General features: G+C 35.0%; 1 protein-coding gene across 1 annotated transcript in view; it reads left to right on the top strand.

Moving 5' to 3' along the window:
* usp34 (ubiquitin specific peptidase 34) overlaps positions 1-16,602 on the top strand; it is a 93,166-nt gene that overhangs the window by 51,840 nt on the left and 24,724 nt on the right. The window contains exons 30-52 of the mRNA XM_009294698.5: positions 1-58; positions 815-898; positions 1,754-1,840; positions 2,381-2,581; positions 2,660-2,742; positions 2,981-3,021; positions 3,106-3,230; positions 3,901-4,053; positions 4,501-4,661; positions 6,392-6,629; positions 7,273-7,339; positions 8,308-8,471; positions 8,917-8,982; positions 9,236-9,382; positions 10,940-10,996; positions 11,336-11,413; positions 12,385-12,479; positions 12,554-12,726; positions 13,503-13,653; positions 15,128-15,206; positions 15,322-15,375; positions 16,265-16,360; positions 16,460-16,524. The exon at positions 1-58 is cut by the window's left edge and continues 65 nt beyond it. Of these exons, the coding sequence (XP_009292973.3) occupies positions 1-58; positions 815-898; positions 1,754-1,840; positions 2,381-2,581; positions 2,660-2,742; positions 2,981-3,021; positions 3,106-3,230; positions 3,901-4,053; positions 4,501-4,661; positions 6,392-6,629; positions 7,273-7,339; positions 8,308-8,471; positions 8,917-8,982; positions 9,236-9,382; positions 10,940-10,996; positions 11,336-11,413; positions 12,385-12,479; positions 12,554-12,726; positions 13,503-13,653; positions 15,128-15,206; positions 15,322-15,375; positions 16,265-16,360; positions 16,460-16,524 (2,523 nt within the window). The remainder of the gene's footprint in view (positions 59-814; positions 899-1,753; positions 1,841-2,380; positions 2,582-2,659; positions 2,743-2,980; positions 3,022-3,105; positions 3,231-3,900; positions 4,054-4,500; positions 4,662-6,391; positions 6,630-7,272; positions 7,340-8,307; positions 8,472-8,916; positions 8,983-9,235; positions 9,383-10,939; positions 10,997-11,335; positions 11,414-12,384; positions 12,480-12,553; positions 12,727-13,502; positions 13,654-15,127; positions 15,207-15,321; positions 15,376-16,264; positions 16,361-16,459; positions 16,525-16,602) is intronic.

The following is a 16,602-nucleotide window of genomic DNA, read 5'->3' as shown; positions in this document are numbered from 1 at the left end:
TTTAGAAATCATCGAGGCCCTCGGAAAACCCAACCGCAGGATTCACCGCGAGTCCACGGTAGGGCTGGACGATATGACAAAAATCTCATATCACAATACAAGTGATATCATTTCCTGATAATGATTGATATCACGACATTGTTTATGTGGTTTATGAGGGCACAAATTAGTATAATGACCCGAGTATAACAATATTGAGGTGGTTTAAAATTATACTTAATTTATCGTACTTTTCACTTTCATGCGAGGCTTGGTTTAGGGGTAGTTTACATTTCTATAAACTCAATCAATTAATACTTATTGATATTAGGACATTTCTTTTTGTTCCTTTTAAAGACTACACTCATAAATGTCATTCATTTGTGTCTCATTCATTTGTGATCATATTTTTCACTTTATTAACTTCAGGCCAAATGTTTAATTAAAAATGTAAAAATATCTATGTTTCACAAACTAATCACTACAGGTGCAACTAAAAATAAAAATATCAGTAAATAAAATGCAAAATGTAAACATTTTACTTTCAGGATCGCAACTTCTCCCAATGCTGTTATTTAGTTTCTGTTTGCATCCCTGTAATGGCGAGTAATATTGCGCTCATATAAGTTCTGAAAAATAAATAGCTTAATCAATGTATTTTTATGACACCATGATATAAACAACACAGCATAATGTGAACAAAAAACTTTATTTTGTCCATATGTCATCATATTGCATATCCCTAGTTCACGGTACACATGCAGAATCACACTCAGAGCATCTTCCTCATGTGCTTTCTCTAAAGCGTGCATGTGTGTGTGTATGTATGTTTTAGGGCAGTTACAGCGATCTATATCCAGACTCTGATGACTCCAGTGAGGAGCAGATCGAGAACAGCAAGAACACGTGGAGCTGCAAGGTACAAACACCTCCACACTTCTGAGAAAATCATCTTTTGCTATTGTTCGGATTAAATAGACTCCAAATGCAGCGTTTTCTGTAACGTTATTATGTTGTTATAAATTTATGTGTTTAGACTCTGCTGTAGGGTTGTCAAAAGTATCAGGTTTGGTACCAATCTGTACAGTTAGTCCACTCACTAAAAAAGTCCACTTTCTGCTAACATTTGAGCACATCTTTAAACACAAATGATTGGATATTGTGTTCGGTTCTCAACAGAAATTAACACATTTTTCAAAATAAGTATTCATTTTATTTACGTATTAAATTATTTTAATTTTTTACATTTATTTTTCTTGAACTGTATTTTATTTGAAGAATTTAAATTTTAATTAATTTATTTTTTGTTACATTTTCTTCATTTTATTTTATTTTAAATTAATGGAATTTTTGTTATTTGTATTTTTATTTCATTTATTTAATATTTATTTATTTAAATTAATTTATTTATTTACATTTATTTGAAAATAAACTAAATCAAGTATTTTTTGTATTTTCTTGTATTCCATAGACAGGTCATGCATTATTTATTAATTAATTAATTAATTAATTTTCTTTTTAATTTTAATTAAATTAATTAATTTTTTTTGCATTTGATTTTGTTTCATAGTCCAGAACACACATATTTATATTTATATAATATTTAAGAATGTCCTCAACAGTGCTAAAATGTTGGCGTGAAAAGGACATTTTGAAAACTTCACTACTGAACTCGATATGTTTGACATCCCTACTGTGCTTTAAAATGACCGTGTGGTAGTGTTTGGCTTTATGTTTGCTTTTGAATGACACACTTGTGGTGTTTCTCTTGTAGTTTGTGTCGTCTGGAGGTCTTCAGCTTCTGCTGGACATTTTTAACTCTGCAATTTTGGAGCCGAAAGAACAAGAATCCTGGACAGTGGTGAGCATTGAGGGCTTCATGTTCTTTCTTTTTTTGTTGATCTTGAAGTTGAAGTTGGCTGAACATCTGTTAATATCCTTTAGGGGAAAGGAGTAGAAGTAATAAACTAATATTCATCAACAGGTTGATTTAGTTGCATTACTTTTTTTAATGAATGCTGTTTTTGAATGAGAAGTTATTTTATTAAAAATGTTCTAATTTGCATACACTTCTGAAGAAAACAGTATAGTTAGGTTCAACATTTCCTCATTTTTGGTATCTGTTTATAGCATTTCTTTTAAAATTCAGACTATACTGTGAAAATACTATTAAAAAAATTATTTTGTATATTATCTGGCAATTTACATCCATCAAGCGAATGTTTACGTAGACAAATGCTGGAACATCTGGACATCCTCTGTGTAAAGACCCCTTAAAAGTGTGTTTGTTGTTTACATTAGACCGAACATTTTATTAAAAGGCAAAGAAACCCAAATTGACGGGCAGTTTTTGCCTATAGTGTGTGTATTAATCTCCTCTTGTGTGTGTGTTTGCGCGCAGTGGCTGCTGGATTGTCTGGCGTGTCTGCTGAAGCTGATCTGTCAGTTTGCGGTGGATCCAGCTGATCTGGATTTGGCCTATCATGACGTTTTCGCCTGGTCTGGCCTCACAGACACACAGAGGAAGAGAGCGTGGCCTGGAAAGTCCCGCAAAACCACGGGGGATCATGGGAAGGGCCTGCATATACCCCGACTCACTGAGGTATAGTGTTGAACTGCTGCACTGTTTTCTGTGTGTGTGTGCTGCTGCTAATTTTGTCATCTTTCTCTTCTCCTTTAGGTTTTTCTAAGCCTCGTTCAAGGAACCAACCTCATCCAGAGGCTCATCAATGTGGCCTACACATACGACAATCTGGCCCACAGGTCAACACACACTCATTTTTTATTGCACGAAAGTATCTTTAGTAATGTTTATAAAAAGCAGTGTTTATTATATATAAGTGTACGTTGTTAAATAAATAATCGAATATATATATATATATATATATATATATATATATATATATATATATATATATATATATATATATATATATATATATATATATAGTGCTTTTATAATTTTTTTGATGTTTTTTCTTTTGGTCTTCTGTTTATTTAGGGTTCTGAAGGCTCAATCAGATCACAGATCCAGACATGAAGGTGAGGAGCACATTTAATATTCTCTACTGATTAATCTTGACTGTCAGTGCGGTGCAGTCTGACTGATGCTGTGTGTTTCTGCAGTGACGCATTACTCCATGTGGCTGCTGGTCAGCTGGGCTCACTGCTGTTCTCTGGTCAAGTCCAGCCTGGCTGACAGTGAACATCTGCACGACTGGCTGAAGAAGCTCACGCTGCTCATTCCTGAAGTAAACAACAAATATCTGCATATTAAAACTATTTAGGTTTATTTTATCGATTTATTTTAATTTACTCGGTTTTATTTTTTTACTTATTGACATTTTAATTTAATTTAGTTGTATTTCATTATATTGTATATGAATTATTTAAATAATAATTGTAATTATTTATTTACATTTTAATTTATTTTAATTTATTTTTATTTTTATTTAATTGCAATATTATATAAAGCATTTTAATTTAATTAATTTTATATTTTTACATTTTCTTTAATGTCATTTTAAATCAATTAAATTGTAATTAATTTTTACATTTTATAATTTTATTTTATTTTATGCAAATTGTTTAATTTATGTATATTTTTATTTATTTTAATTTTGTTTATATTTATTTGAAGCATTTAAATTTAATTTGTTATTTTTACATTTTATTTTTATTTAATTAAATTGTATTTTTTTTGCATTTTGTTTTTTATTTTATTTTATAGATGGTTTATGCATTATTACTTTTTTATTTACATTTTTATTTATTTTATTTTATTTTTTTATCTGAGTTTTTTTTCGATGGTCATGCGTTCTAAGAACCAAACACTTGACTATGCTGTTGCTGTACAGTTTGAGCTCCAGGAAAGTTGTTTGTCTAACAGGTCAGTGTGTTTGTGTCTATGTGTGTGCGCAGACGGCGGTGCGTCAGGAGGCGTGTAGTGGTCTCTATAAACTGTCTCTATCGGGTCTGGAAGGGGGTGAATCCATCAACAGATCTTTCCTGCTGCTCGCCGCGTCCACATTACTCAAGTTCCTGCCAGACGCACAAGCACTCAAACCACTGAGGGTAACACACACACAAACACACACAACATCCTCAATTCAGAGCGAGTGTTAGTTTAGTGTCATTTACATGCTAGTGTTTGTTTGTTTTGTTTTTTTTAACTAGCTTTTTTATAGAAAAAGATATAAATATAATACATAAAATATGGTCAATTTATGTGTGTCGTTTTGTAAATAGTTTAAAATATTATATTTTATTTTTATACAATTTTAATGGCTACTTTTATCAAAATTTTCATTTGTTTTTATGATATTTCTGAGCATTTTTTATGCATTTTTGATATTTATTTTCTTTTTTTAGTTATATTTCTCAATTTTAATCAGTTCTTTTCTAAAATAATGCAACATTTATTTACTAATATATATATATATATATTTAATAAGTTAACTGCTTTTATTAATTTCATTTTTGTGTGCACTGTCCCTTGTGTGTCCTATTCTCGGATCTCAGGTGGAGGATTTTGAGGAGGAGGCCATGTTTCGCAGCGGCTGTAAGGAATATTTCTGGCTGCTCTGTAAACTCATCGACAATATACACGTGAAAGATGCCAGTCAGACCACCCTGCTGGACCTGGACGCCCTGGCCAGACACCTCGCTGACTGCATCCGCAGGTCACTTATAACACTAAAAACATCTCAACACATTACTAAACAGCGTCTGTAAGCAGAGAGAGTTTAATAGTTTTATTAGACCAAAAAAAAGTCAAAGTTGATATAAAATGGAAGTGGCGTTAGTCTTTTTATCCTATTATACATTTGCCTAAATGAATGTGGCCTCATGGATGTGAAAAAATGTAAGGCGGGGCTTGATTTTGTCCATTGGGAATTGGTTAAATGGTTGTAGTTTGCTATTGGTGGATGTCTTTTCAGGGGTACACCAATCAGAGAAGGGAAGTCTTTTAAATGGGAGTGGAAGTTGATTAAAGGGTGCCTATAATGCAAAATATGCACTATATGTACTGTTTGGAATGCACCATAATGTTTTTTTTTTTTTTTTTGACTTTTTTAAATGTTATGATTAAAATTTCATTAAAATGCTCTAATTTGCACATTTCTAGCACACAATATCTGAACGTCGGATAAAGTCAAATTCATTATTTGAGATAGTTAAAGTTTTTTTTTGTTTTTTTTTAGATCTCTTTATCACAAATAAAATTGTCATTTATTTTTACATTTTATAATTTTATTTTATGCAAATTATTTAATTTATGTATATTTTTATTTATTTAAATTTTTTTTATATTTATTTGAAGCATTTTAATTTAATTTGTTATTTTTACATTTTATGTTTATTAAATATATATATATATATATATATATATATATATATATATATATATATATATATATATATATATTTTTTTTTTAATTTTTTTTAATTTTCTTTTATAGATAGTTTATGCATTGTTATTTTTTTAATTTATATTTTTATTTATTTTAATAAAAAATTATTGAATTTGTATTTTATTTATTTATTAGTTTGATTTTATGTGAGATTTTTTTTTTTATCTGAGTTTTTTTTTTTTTGATGGTCATGCATATTTTAGAAAATACTGCAAACAGCTAGTAACAAAATACATAAAAAAAACTTTGTAAAATAAAATTTGTTATGTAATCTAATTATTTATGAACCAATCCTGCCTTCAGAAAACAGATATGATTTAGCTGTAGTTTCACTGTGAAAAAAATCAGTGAGTCTCAGGCATGATTGTTTACTAGTTCTTATGTAAATTCCAGGAGTGTAAAACCCTGGTGAACAACAGGCCAATCAGAACACAAAGCAGGTTGTTACCCAACTCATGGGACCCACCCTCATCATTTGCATGTACTTTAGGTCGTTCATCCGGACCTGAGGATCAGCGTCATCATCAAGAGAACACAGTCTCATATGTAGCCTTGAGGTCATTAATATGCACGTCTCGGGCTGCGTTTGAGAAGCCACAATATTTTCTAGTGAGACAACAGTGACCGTTTCTACACTTAGTTATTTATAAGCTTATATTTTACTGACTGAGACTTTTATTTTGAATACGAGAACCGCAAATTGTTTATATTGTTAATATTCACGACACGATCTATATATGGTCAATTATGGACCTTCTGATTCTAGCCGTGTTTTATGGAATAATGAAAACCATTTGCTTGAGATTGATTGATTTTTAATTACTAAAGCCGTAAACTGACTATATAGATATGAGTGTACAATTTAACTTACTAAACAAATGCATTATATAGCGCTTTTAAAATCTGACTTTAAAGGTGAGCAAAAACATGTGTATGTCTTCTGACGTATTTTGAGGCCACTGCACTTCATTCCCATGCTGGTGTTTGTGTTCCCGCAGCCGGGAGATTTTGGACCAGCAGGACGGGGCGATCGAGGACGACGGTCTGACAGGTCTCCTGCGTTTGGCCACCAGCGTCCTGAAGCACAAACCTCCGTTCAAGTTCTCTCGGGAGGGTCAGGAGTTCCTCAGGGACACATATGACCTGCTGTTCCTGCTGCCCAGCCTGAAGGACCGCCAGCAGCCCAAATGCAAGAGTCCCGCAGCCCGCGCCGCCGCATACGACCTGCTGGTGGAGGTCTGTTCTTCTGCATTACAGCACTGACAACAATTACCTCATATTACTGTCATTATTATTATTATACACTGCAAAAATAGCTCTGAAGGGAAGTGCTTTGAAATGTGCACTTAATTTCCATTGAAAAGTGAAAAGAGTAGCTCCTCCTCTTTTAAAAAACAGCCAATAGCGTTTTGTTAGTGTCACAGCTCTGCCAGTGAGTGGTTAAGATCAGATCAAAAGCAATCGAGAAATGTCTTAAAGGGGGCGGGACATGACAGATACTAGAGGGCATTTGATTGGTCAAGATTTGATGAGACACGGAAATATGAGAAAATCATTGATCCTTTTAGGTAGAAGTGACAAACTTTACATGTTTAGATTGATTTGATATTTTCTTAATGCAAATTGTCACTGTTCTGGAGCACACTAGCATAAAGGGATAGTTTACCTTAACAAATTAATTCTGTCATCATTTCCTCTCCCATGACACCTTCCAAACAAGTTTGAGTTTTTTTTTTTAAAGTTAAACACAAATGAAGATATTTTGAAGACTTTATAACCATAATATCTGTAGTTACAGGTTTCCAACATTCTTTCAAAACACGCAGACACAACATATGCTGAAGGATGTATGACTTTGACTTTGTTTTTTGTCTTTGAGGTGGTGAAGGGCTCAGTGGAGAACTACAGACTGCTGCACAACTGGGTCATGTCACAGCACATGCAGGGTGAGCATTCTAAATAATATCCATGTTTTAATGTCAATTTGTGTCTTTTTAATTGATTTAGCGTCAACTCTTATGTACATATTTAAATATAATATATTTATTATAATATATAGTTTATTTAAATATGTAAAATTACTTAAATAGTTACGTTTTTAATTAAGATGTGAGGCGACACAATGGTTAGCACTGTTGCCTCACAGCAAGAATGTCGCTGGTTCGAGTCCAGGCTGGGTCAGTTGGCATTTCTGTGTGGAGTTTGCATGTTCTCCCTGTGTTCGCGTGGGTTTCCTCCAGGTGCTCCGGTTTCCCCCACAGTCCAAACACGTGCTATATATAAATTAGATGACCTAAATTGACCATAGTGAAAGAGTGTGTATGGGTGTTTCCTAGTACTGGGTTGCAGCTGGAAGGGCATCCACTGTATAAAACATGAGAGACTAATTCGATGGAAAATGAATGAATGAGTGAAGTTGTTGTTATTATTGTGTAATATGTGTTTATCCATGTTGATCTTGCCATGAAAAAGCCATAAGTTGAGTAAGAAACGTTTTGTTATGAAATTTTATATTTGATATTTATAATGATGTTTATATCATTAGCAAGAGCAACTAAATAGTTGTATTTTTGCAAAGATGTCTTTATAATGTAGTTTTAAAAGGTTTTATGTGTTTAGTTTTGACTTTTCATTCATTCATTTATTTATTTATTTATTTCTAATATACATAAAGTTGACATATTTTAGATTTTTGCTGACATGACGTTCTGGACTGCGTCTACTCTTAGTGCTTTAAAACAATAAGCAAACGTGTATTTAAAATGATATAAATACACAGTGACTTTATATTTTATTCAATTTAACTTCATGAAAATCTTTTACAAAACCTTTTACTGTGTTTTTAATTGTTTTATTTATTAAAGAGGAAATTCAATCAAAAAACTAAATTAACCATTTTTGTTTCTCTGTTTAGCGTCTCACGCTCCATATAAGTGGGATTACTGGCCCCATGATGACGTCAGAGCCGAGTGTCGTTTTGTGGGCTTGACTAATCTGGGCGCCACATGTTACCTGGCCTCCACCATCCAGCAGCTCTACATGATCCCAGAGGCCCGACAGGCCGTCTTCACTGCTAAAGTCAGTCTAGAAAACTCACATTCGTCTCATCTGTACTAGCGTCTGTACTAACAAAAAAATACTGGTTTCCAAAATATCTAGTTAGTGTTGCAAACAGGCTGAAGATGGTAATTTATAATAAAAGAGACATTTTTGATTTGGAAGAAGTCTCCTTTGCTCACTGAGGCTGCGTTTATTTGAGCAATAAATACAGTAATGTTATTTCAACACAAAATTACTGTTTTCTTTACCAATGTATCTTAAGAAATAATTTATACTTGTGATGTGAAGTGTAATTTTCTGCAGCTGTTATTAAAATGCATTGTTGTGTGGCTTATTGCACTATTGTTTATTATACGTTCAAATTTCTGCCTAACAGTGCACCTTTTGTGTGTGTGTGTGTGTGTGTGTGTGTGTGTCTGTGTGTGTGTGTGTGTGTGTGTGTGTGTGTTTTTATTTATTTTAGTATTCAGAGGATATTAAGCATAAGACCACATTGCTGGAGCTCCAGAAGATGTTCACGTATCTCATGGTATATTACTTTATCATCTCTTCACCTGTTGATGTGTTGTTTTAATAACCATAATAATCCATTTATATGTATAGCACTTTTTCCCTACATAAAATGCAACTCAAAGTGCTTCACAACCATAGGCATGTATTAAAAACACCATCAATAATGGTGTAATCAAATCCTTCGGAATAATAGAAGCAAATAGAAACTAACACAAAGCAGAATTTTTAATTTTTAATTTAAAATTGTAATGTTTGTCAAATGTGTGCAGGAGAGTGAGAGGAAGGCGTACAACCCTCGTCCCTTCTGCAAGACCTACACCATGGACAAACAGCCCCTGAACACCGGAGAGCAGAAAGACATGACCGAGTTCTTCACCGACCTCATCACGAAAATAGAGGAGATGTCTCAGGACCTGGTATGGCTTCTGAATAGTGTGTGTGGTGCATACCTGGCAACCCTCAAGGTTTATCCTGGGATACTCCATTCTGTCCCTATATCATCCCATTTACATGTTTTCCCATATTTCTCCCTTATTTGTTATCAGTTGTTTTAAGGTGTCAGTAACATCTGCACAGAGCAAACCACAAGAGGGCGGCCTTGCTCTCAAATATGATGTGATTACAAGAAAGTTATGCTGGTCACACTTTACAGTAAGGTTCATTAGTTAATGTTAATTAATGCATTTACTAACATGAACAAACAATGAACAAGACATGAATTACTGTATTTGTTCATGTTAGTTAACGTTAGTTAATGAAAATACAGTAGTTCATTGTTAGTTCATGTTAACTCATGATGCATTAACTAATGTTAACAAGCATGGACCTAAATGTTAATAATGCATTAGTAAATGTTCAATTATGATTAGTAAATGCTGTACATGTGTTGTTCATGATTAGTTCATATTAGTAAATGCATTAACTAATGAACCTTATTGTAAAGTGTTACCGTTATGCTTTTAGGTTTTATTTTGGATTGAAAGCACTTTGAAATTAATACAAAAATTGACTGCATTCCCTTGCTTTACATTAAAGCCATTTATCGCTAGGCCTGTCACAATAATCAATATATTGACGTATCATGCAATACTTGGAGACAACCTCATAGATTTTTGGCATTGCAATAAATATTTACAAATTCACAAATAACATTTAAGCCATTTTCTAATGACATTTACGTTCCGGTGTCAAAGTTTATAACTAGATGTTTACCTAATAGGACATTTAAAAGTATATATAATAGGAGATTTAGCTTTTTAACATCAAATTATAGCATCTAAATAACCTTAAGAATGAAAAGTGTTTATGGCTATTTGTATTATTATTATTCTGTTATATAATCATTATACAATCAGTGGCATGAAATGACCTTAAAATGACAGTAAGTGAAATTTTACAAACTATATTCGAGAGGAACATGTGATATGATTGATCGCAGCTGGTCTCTCATCTGTAATCAGCAATAATCCAATCAGATTGATCTAAGCCTACTATAATTGACCGATTTCACCTTACTGCCCTATCTTCGTTTTGGAAGAATCCCCCTGCCCACCCCTTCTCCTCCTTTTCCTCCTTTACCAGGGGGAGCTCTCGAAACCTACCTGGTCTCGGACCTCCTTGCATGCTAAATGACCAGGCGGGAGCTCTGGGTTCAATTATTTCCATGCTCAGGGTTCTCTCCTGGCACAGCATGCCAAACCTGCTTATAGTGTCAAGCAATTTCTTGAGTGTGATCTCTTGAATATTGCTTATTGCAACAATTTCTGTGACAATATAGCGCAGAACAAAAATTCCTTTTCCTGACTGGCCTATTTATCGACACCTTTCCTATGCAACTTTCAAAAGCATAGAAATATGAATATATGGAATTAAATGCATGGCAGAAGATCCTTATAGGATAATATCGGCACGTTAAAACAGTCTGTTTTGTTTAATACTGACAGAAATGTAATGGTTGTGTGTTTGTATTTCAGAAAAACACAGTCAAAACACTGTTTGGAGGCGTCATCACCAACAATGTGGTTTCACTGGTAGGTTTGAGCTGTTTGAAAGGACAAGTCTAAAATGTAAAGCTGAGGAAAAAATATTACACTCGTGAATTTTTATTTTGTTTATTTATTTTGAACAATAATGTCTAATTTCTATGTACTTTGCCATGGTCACAGTACATGCTATTTTACTAATTATTTTGCAAGGTACTAGTATTCAGCTTAAAATATAATTGAAAGACAATCGTTCTGTTCTGTAGACAATCGGGGGAAAATACAGTAATATTGACCAAAGCTGTACATTTACATTTTTTTTTCAAACTAAAAGAAATGTGTCACAGGGAAATATCTTCATCTGGAATCTCTCGCTGTTTTGTGCAGGACTGTGATCATGTGAGCCAGACGGCGGAGGAGTTTTACACTGTGAGGTGTCAGGTGGCCGATATGAAGAACATCTATGTGAGTTAATCATTTCCACATGCACAAATGTTCCTGTTATTCAGAGTAGTACTCATGTGGGTTTGGATGTAAAATATTTGCTTTATTTTTTAATATTTAATGCTTGTCTTTAAGCGTAGTAGCAGCAGCTGTTGTTGTTGTTGTTTGGGTAACTAATTATTAGTGTTTACCTTGAGTTATATACTATTTAAATGTGATAATTTTCTGGTAAATATTATTGTTATAATTTGAGTATCATTTATTTATTTAATTGTTTGTTTTGCAAATAAATAATGCATTGTTGGTGCATTGCTATTTTAAGACAAATGAAAAAGACTATTGATCAACTAAAAGCTGGTATATTGTCAGTGGTGCAGTTTTATTTTATTTATTTATTATTATTATTTCTTATTTAAAGAGTGTGTTCGTGATAGATGTCTCCAAAAGCACATACACATTGCTTATTGCACACACATGTATGCGCAAAAACACAGAAAAAAAATTAGAAAGGATTAAAATAGATTTAGATTGTTAATGTCTGTTAAAAAAAAAGAAAGAAATGCTACCTCCTCGCTTGCCGCTTTCCCTTTAGGGGTCTTTGATGAATCCGATTAGTTCTGTAAAGTGTCTTGAACTTTGTGCACGAGCAGATCTGTTTCCTCACTATTGAAGCGTTCTGGTTTTACACTTACGAAGTCCGCCATGTTAATAGCCAATCCGCTGTGGCCCCACCACGACTTACTCTTAAAGGCAATGGGAGATGCGAGAGATTGATTTAATGAACGTTACACCCAAAACACACCCGTGATTCATTAAGAGAATAAGCACAACCCTTTTAGATCATGCGCCTGGTGCACGGACCTTTTTTCCTGTTTTTAAAATAGCAAAAGTGCATACTAACACACCTGCGCTGTGCACTTTAGACCATTGAAATGGGGACCATTGTGTTTCTCTTGCATTTCTCATTGTGTTTTATCGTGTGTGTGTTTCAGGAGTCTCTGGACGAGGTGACCATTAAAGACACTCTGGAGGGCGACAACATGTACACCTGCTCTCAGTGTGGGAAGAAAGTACGGGCTGAGAAACGGTACGGCTATTCTTTTGTTTTTTTTTCTTGGAGCTGAAATATGAATATGTACTGATCATCTCGTCACATCTCAGAGCTTGTTTCAAGAAGCTGCCGCGGATCCTGAGCTTCAACACCATGCGCTACACGTTCAACATGGTGACCATGATGAAGGAGAAGGTGAACACACACTTTTCCTTCCCGCTGCGGCTCGACATGACGCCCTACACCGAGGACTTCCTCATGGCCAAAGGAGACCGGAAGGAAGGTGTGATGATCGGTTGTTTTGCTAAAATAAAATGTTTTTAAAGGGATAGTTCACCCAGTAATGTAGGTTCTGCCATAATTTGCTCACCCTTCACTTGTTTTAAGCCTTTACAAGCTTCTTTCTTTAGTTGAGCACTGTTACACCTGGCTCAGGGATGTAACATAATAAGGGAGACGACAAGGAGAAGTATAATCAAAAAGAAGATTTATTTAACTCAATTTAAATTATATAATCAAAATATCAGTATCAGTATGTTCAATCAGTGTGAAATGCAAATGTATGGATGCGGTAAATGTTGTCAGTGATAGTGTATGGATGCGAAACAAAGCATAATGCCCAAATAGTAGCGCGGCTCTGGCCAACTGGCAAGTGAATGGACAGCGGCCCCGACAAACTCTCTGCCGGGGTTTAAATAAGGGCGCTGACAAGAATCAGGTGCGCTGAAGGCACGCCCCCAATCTAGAATCAAAATCAAACACACAAACAAAACAACGCAGTCCTAACAAGCACAAAAGAAGATGTTTTGAAGAAAGCTGGAATCCACTGACTTCAGTAATATTTGTTTTTCCTACTATGGAAGTCAGTGGTTACAGGTTTTCAGCATTCTTTAAAATATCTTCTTTTGTGTTCAACTAGTAAAAGAAACTCATAAAATTTCTGAAATCATTTCAGGTTGAGTAAATAGTGAGTAAATTTCATTTTTGTGTGAACTATCCCTTTAAATTTAAAAATTAAATTTGTCGTCTCCAATAAGGTCATTCTGATGTCCTCCACAGGTTTTCGTGACGACAGTGATGCCAAAGTGGCGGAGAGTTACGAGTATGACCTCATCGGTGTGACGGTGCACACAGGAACTGCAGACGGCGGCCATTATTACAGCTTCATCAGAGACATCATCAACCCACACGCCTACAGGAACAATAAATGGTGAGCGTTCACACTTAATGGCGCTGATATATCCTGCATTTAAAGGTGTCTCTTCTCGAGCATCAAAATATTATAATACGTTTGCAGATATTTAAGAAACATGCTAAGTGAACATACTTGTTTATCTGTAATGTGCATTCTGTGTTGAAATGTCTGCTTTTCGTTTTGGTCTCTATAACCAGCCCACTGCCAATTATATTTTTTCACTCCGGGTTGCCTTGGTGGAAAACATCAGTATTTAATTTCAGCCATGAAGGCTGTTTCAGTGTTTTTGTGTGCGGCTGAAAATGACCTTTGGAGTACAGTAGCAGACTAAAGTTATAAAAATCTGTTTTTAGATTGTTTTATTGTTCTTTCAGATTGTTTTTAATTAGCAAATATTGCAAAACGTAAACATTCACTGAGCAACTTACATTGTAAGGCTTAATCCTGTTTGTGCTGTCAATCTGGCAACCTGCATGTGCATCGAATCTTCGAAGGAAAAAAAACTTTAAAGCAAATAATACAAACGTAAATATTCGCAGAGCAGCTCACATTGTAAGGCTTAATCCTGTTTGTGCTGTCAATCTGGCAACCTGGATGTGCGTCAAATCTTTAAAAGAAAAAAAAAACAGTCGAAGCAAGTAATTATTAGCAAATTTTACAAAAGTAAACAGTTTTTGAGCAGCTTACGTTGTAAGGTTTAATTCTGTATGTGCTGTCAATCTGGCAACCTGCAAATCTAAGAAGGATAAAACCTTCGAAGCAAGTAATTAGCAAATAATACAAATATTACAAATGTAAACATTTTCGGAGTAGTTTACATAGGCTTAATCCTGTTTGTGCTGTCAATCTGGCAACCTGCATGTGCGTCAAATTTTCGAAAGGAAAAAAAGCTTTAATAAAGCAAATAATACAAACGTAAACATTTGCTGAGCAGTTTACATTGTAAGGCTCAATCGCTTAATTCTGTTTGTGCTTTCAATCTGGCAACCTGCGTGTGCATCAATCTTCAAAGAAAAAAAAAAACCTCTGCGATATTTAAATTTGGACTGCAATACCTAGTTCCGCCACTAAGTGTCAGTGTGTATGTTTCTTTTGTTGCTCTAGATCAGTCCATTTAAGTCCACCAACCAATTTTCTTTTTCACAATGTCGGCATATACCCTGACTATACACTCACAATGGTATGACCCGTTATAGATCCAGATCAGAGCAAACTATTTCTCACCCCTATCACCAAATTCATCTTGTTTTGAAGTCCCTAAAGCATTGATTAACATGATCATGCAGTAATTAGGGGTGTCAAACCCTCTTGTAATTTGCACAATGAGAGGAGCTACTCAGTATTGCTCCGCCCTCTTCATGTTTCTGATAAATTAACATCACACGTCAAACAGAACTGCGCATTTCAGGAGCCTTTAAAGCTGCTGTTTAATTTTAGATGCATTTGATAATTGATGTCATTTTGATGTGATGTCATTTCCTTTTTTCAGGTACCTGTTTAACGATGCCGAGGTGAAGCCGTTTGATTCAGCGCAGCTGGCCTCAGAGTGTTTTGGTGGAGAGATGACGGTGTGTACTTCAATATTTCTCTGAATAGATCCAGTCAATCCTGCATGCTTTTAGCTGAAAGTAATATGATTAATAAAAGCAAGTTGTTTTAATAGTTATGTTTGCTTCCTTTCAGACCAAAACATATGATTCTGTCACCGACAAGTTTATGGATTTCTCCTTTGAGAAGGTTGGTTTTAAAATAACTCAACAATACCACTGACAGATTAATAGTGAGTTGTTGTTTTGTTATTTTGCATATTATTTACAACTATACCTAATTATTATGTTATTGCGATGTATTTATGCAGTAATCATAATTAATTCTTAATGTGATTCTTAAAATATGATTAAACTGGTTTAATGTTTTTATTAGTTGTAGCTGTAGTTATTATAGGTGTTAATATTATTCATGAGTGCTATGGTAATTCATATTATTTGAGTGGTTAAGGCTGATTTATACTTCTGCGTCAAACGCCGGCGTATGCTACGGTGCTGACGCTTAGCCCTTCGCCGTGGCCGTGGCCGTCACTGACGTGCACCTCTCAAAAAATGAAACTACACATCGCAACAACGAGTAGCGCAAGCTCTGTGATTGGTCGGCTTGGTAGCGCTGACGAGTCTGGGCGGGACCGAGAGCCGCGCGAATGGCGCGAACCTGATGTAGCGATTGTTTACAAGTGTGGAGTCCCGTGAAGGAGCTCCGGATGGAAAGTTTTGTTTGTGTTTACCTCATAGTTAAAGTTGTTGCACGTCCGCCGGTTCCTGCCTCAAAATGAGCGAATTTGAGCCACTTGTACATCTCGGAAGTGTTCAGGAAAAGCAAAAAAGCTGCAAAGAAACTCGACACAGAGGAACATTTACACCTCACTGCCTACTAGCGTTTCGGAAGTGTTAATGCAGACCAACAGAGACAGTGCGCAGAAGTATAAATGCACAGCCACGCGCGTTGCATGCACCGTGGGTTACGCCGGTCACTTGACGCAGAAGTATAAATCAGGCTTTAATCTCCCCCAGGGTTTGTGTTCTTGTAAACTGCTGCCTAAATTAATGCACTGTGTGATTTGTTTGTTTTTCAGACCCACAGTGCCTACATGCTGTTCTACAAGAGAGTGGAGGTGGAGGAGGAGAACGGGAAAGACTTTAACTTTGACATTTCTCCTGATCTTCTGGAGGTACAGAGCTCACTGCAGATCATCATTCATCACTGCACATGTCTGAGCATTGCACTGGAGTAAACACACTCTCTCCCCCTCTCTCTCTCTCTTTCTCAGTGGATCTGGCATGACAACATGCAGTTCCTCCAGGACAAAAACATCTTCGAGCACACGTACTTTGGGTGAGAAAACATGCTAGAATGCCTTTTTCTTAATTTCTCCCCCCAAAATTGTTTATTTTCTTTTTTTAGGGTATTGTT

This window comes from Danio rerio, chromosome 1 (genome assembly GCF_049306965.1).
Source record: "Danio rerio strain Tuebingen ecotype United States chromosome 1, GRCz12tu, whole genome shotgun sequence".
NCBI classification, from domain to species: Eukaryota; Metazoa; Chordata; class Actinopteri; order Cypriniformes; family Danionidae; genus Danio; species Danio rerio.
This window is presented reverse-complemented; position numbering and strand designations above follow the sequence as displayed.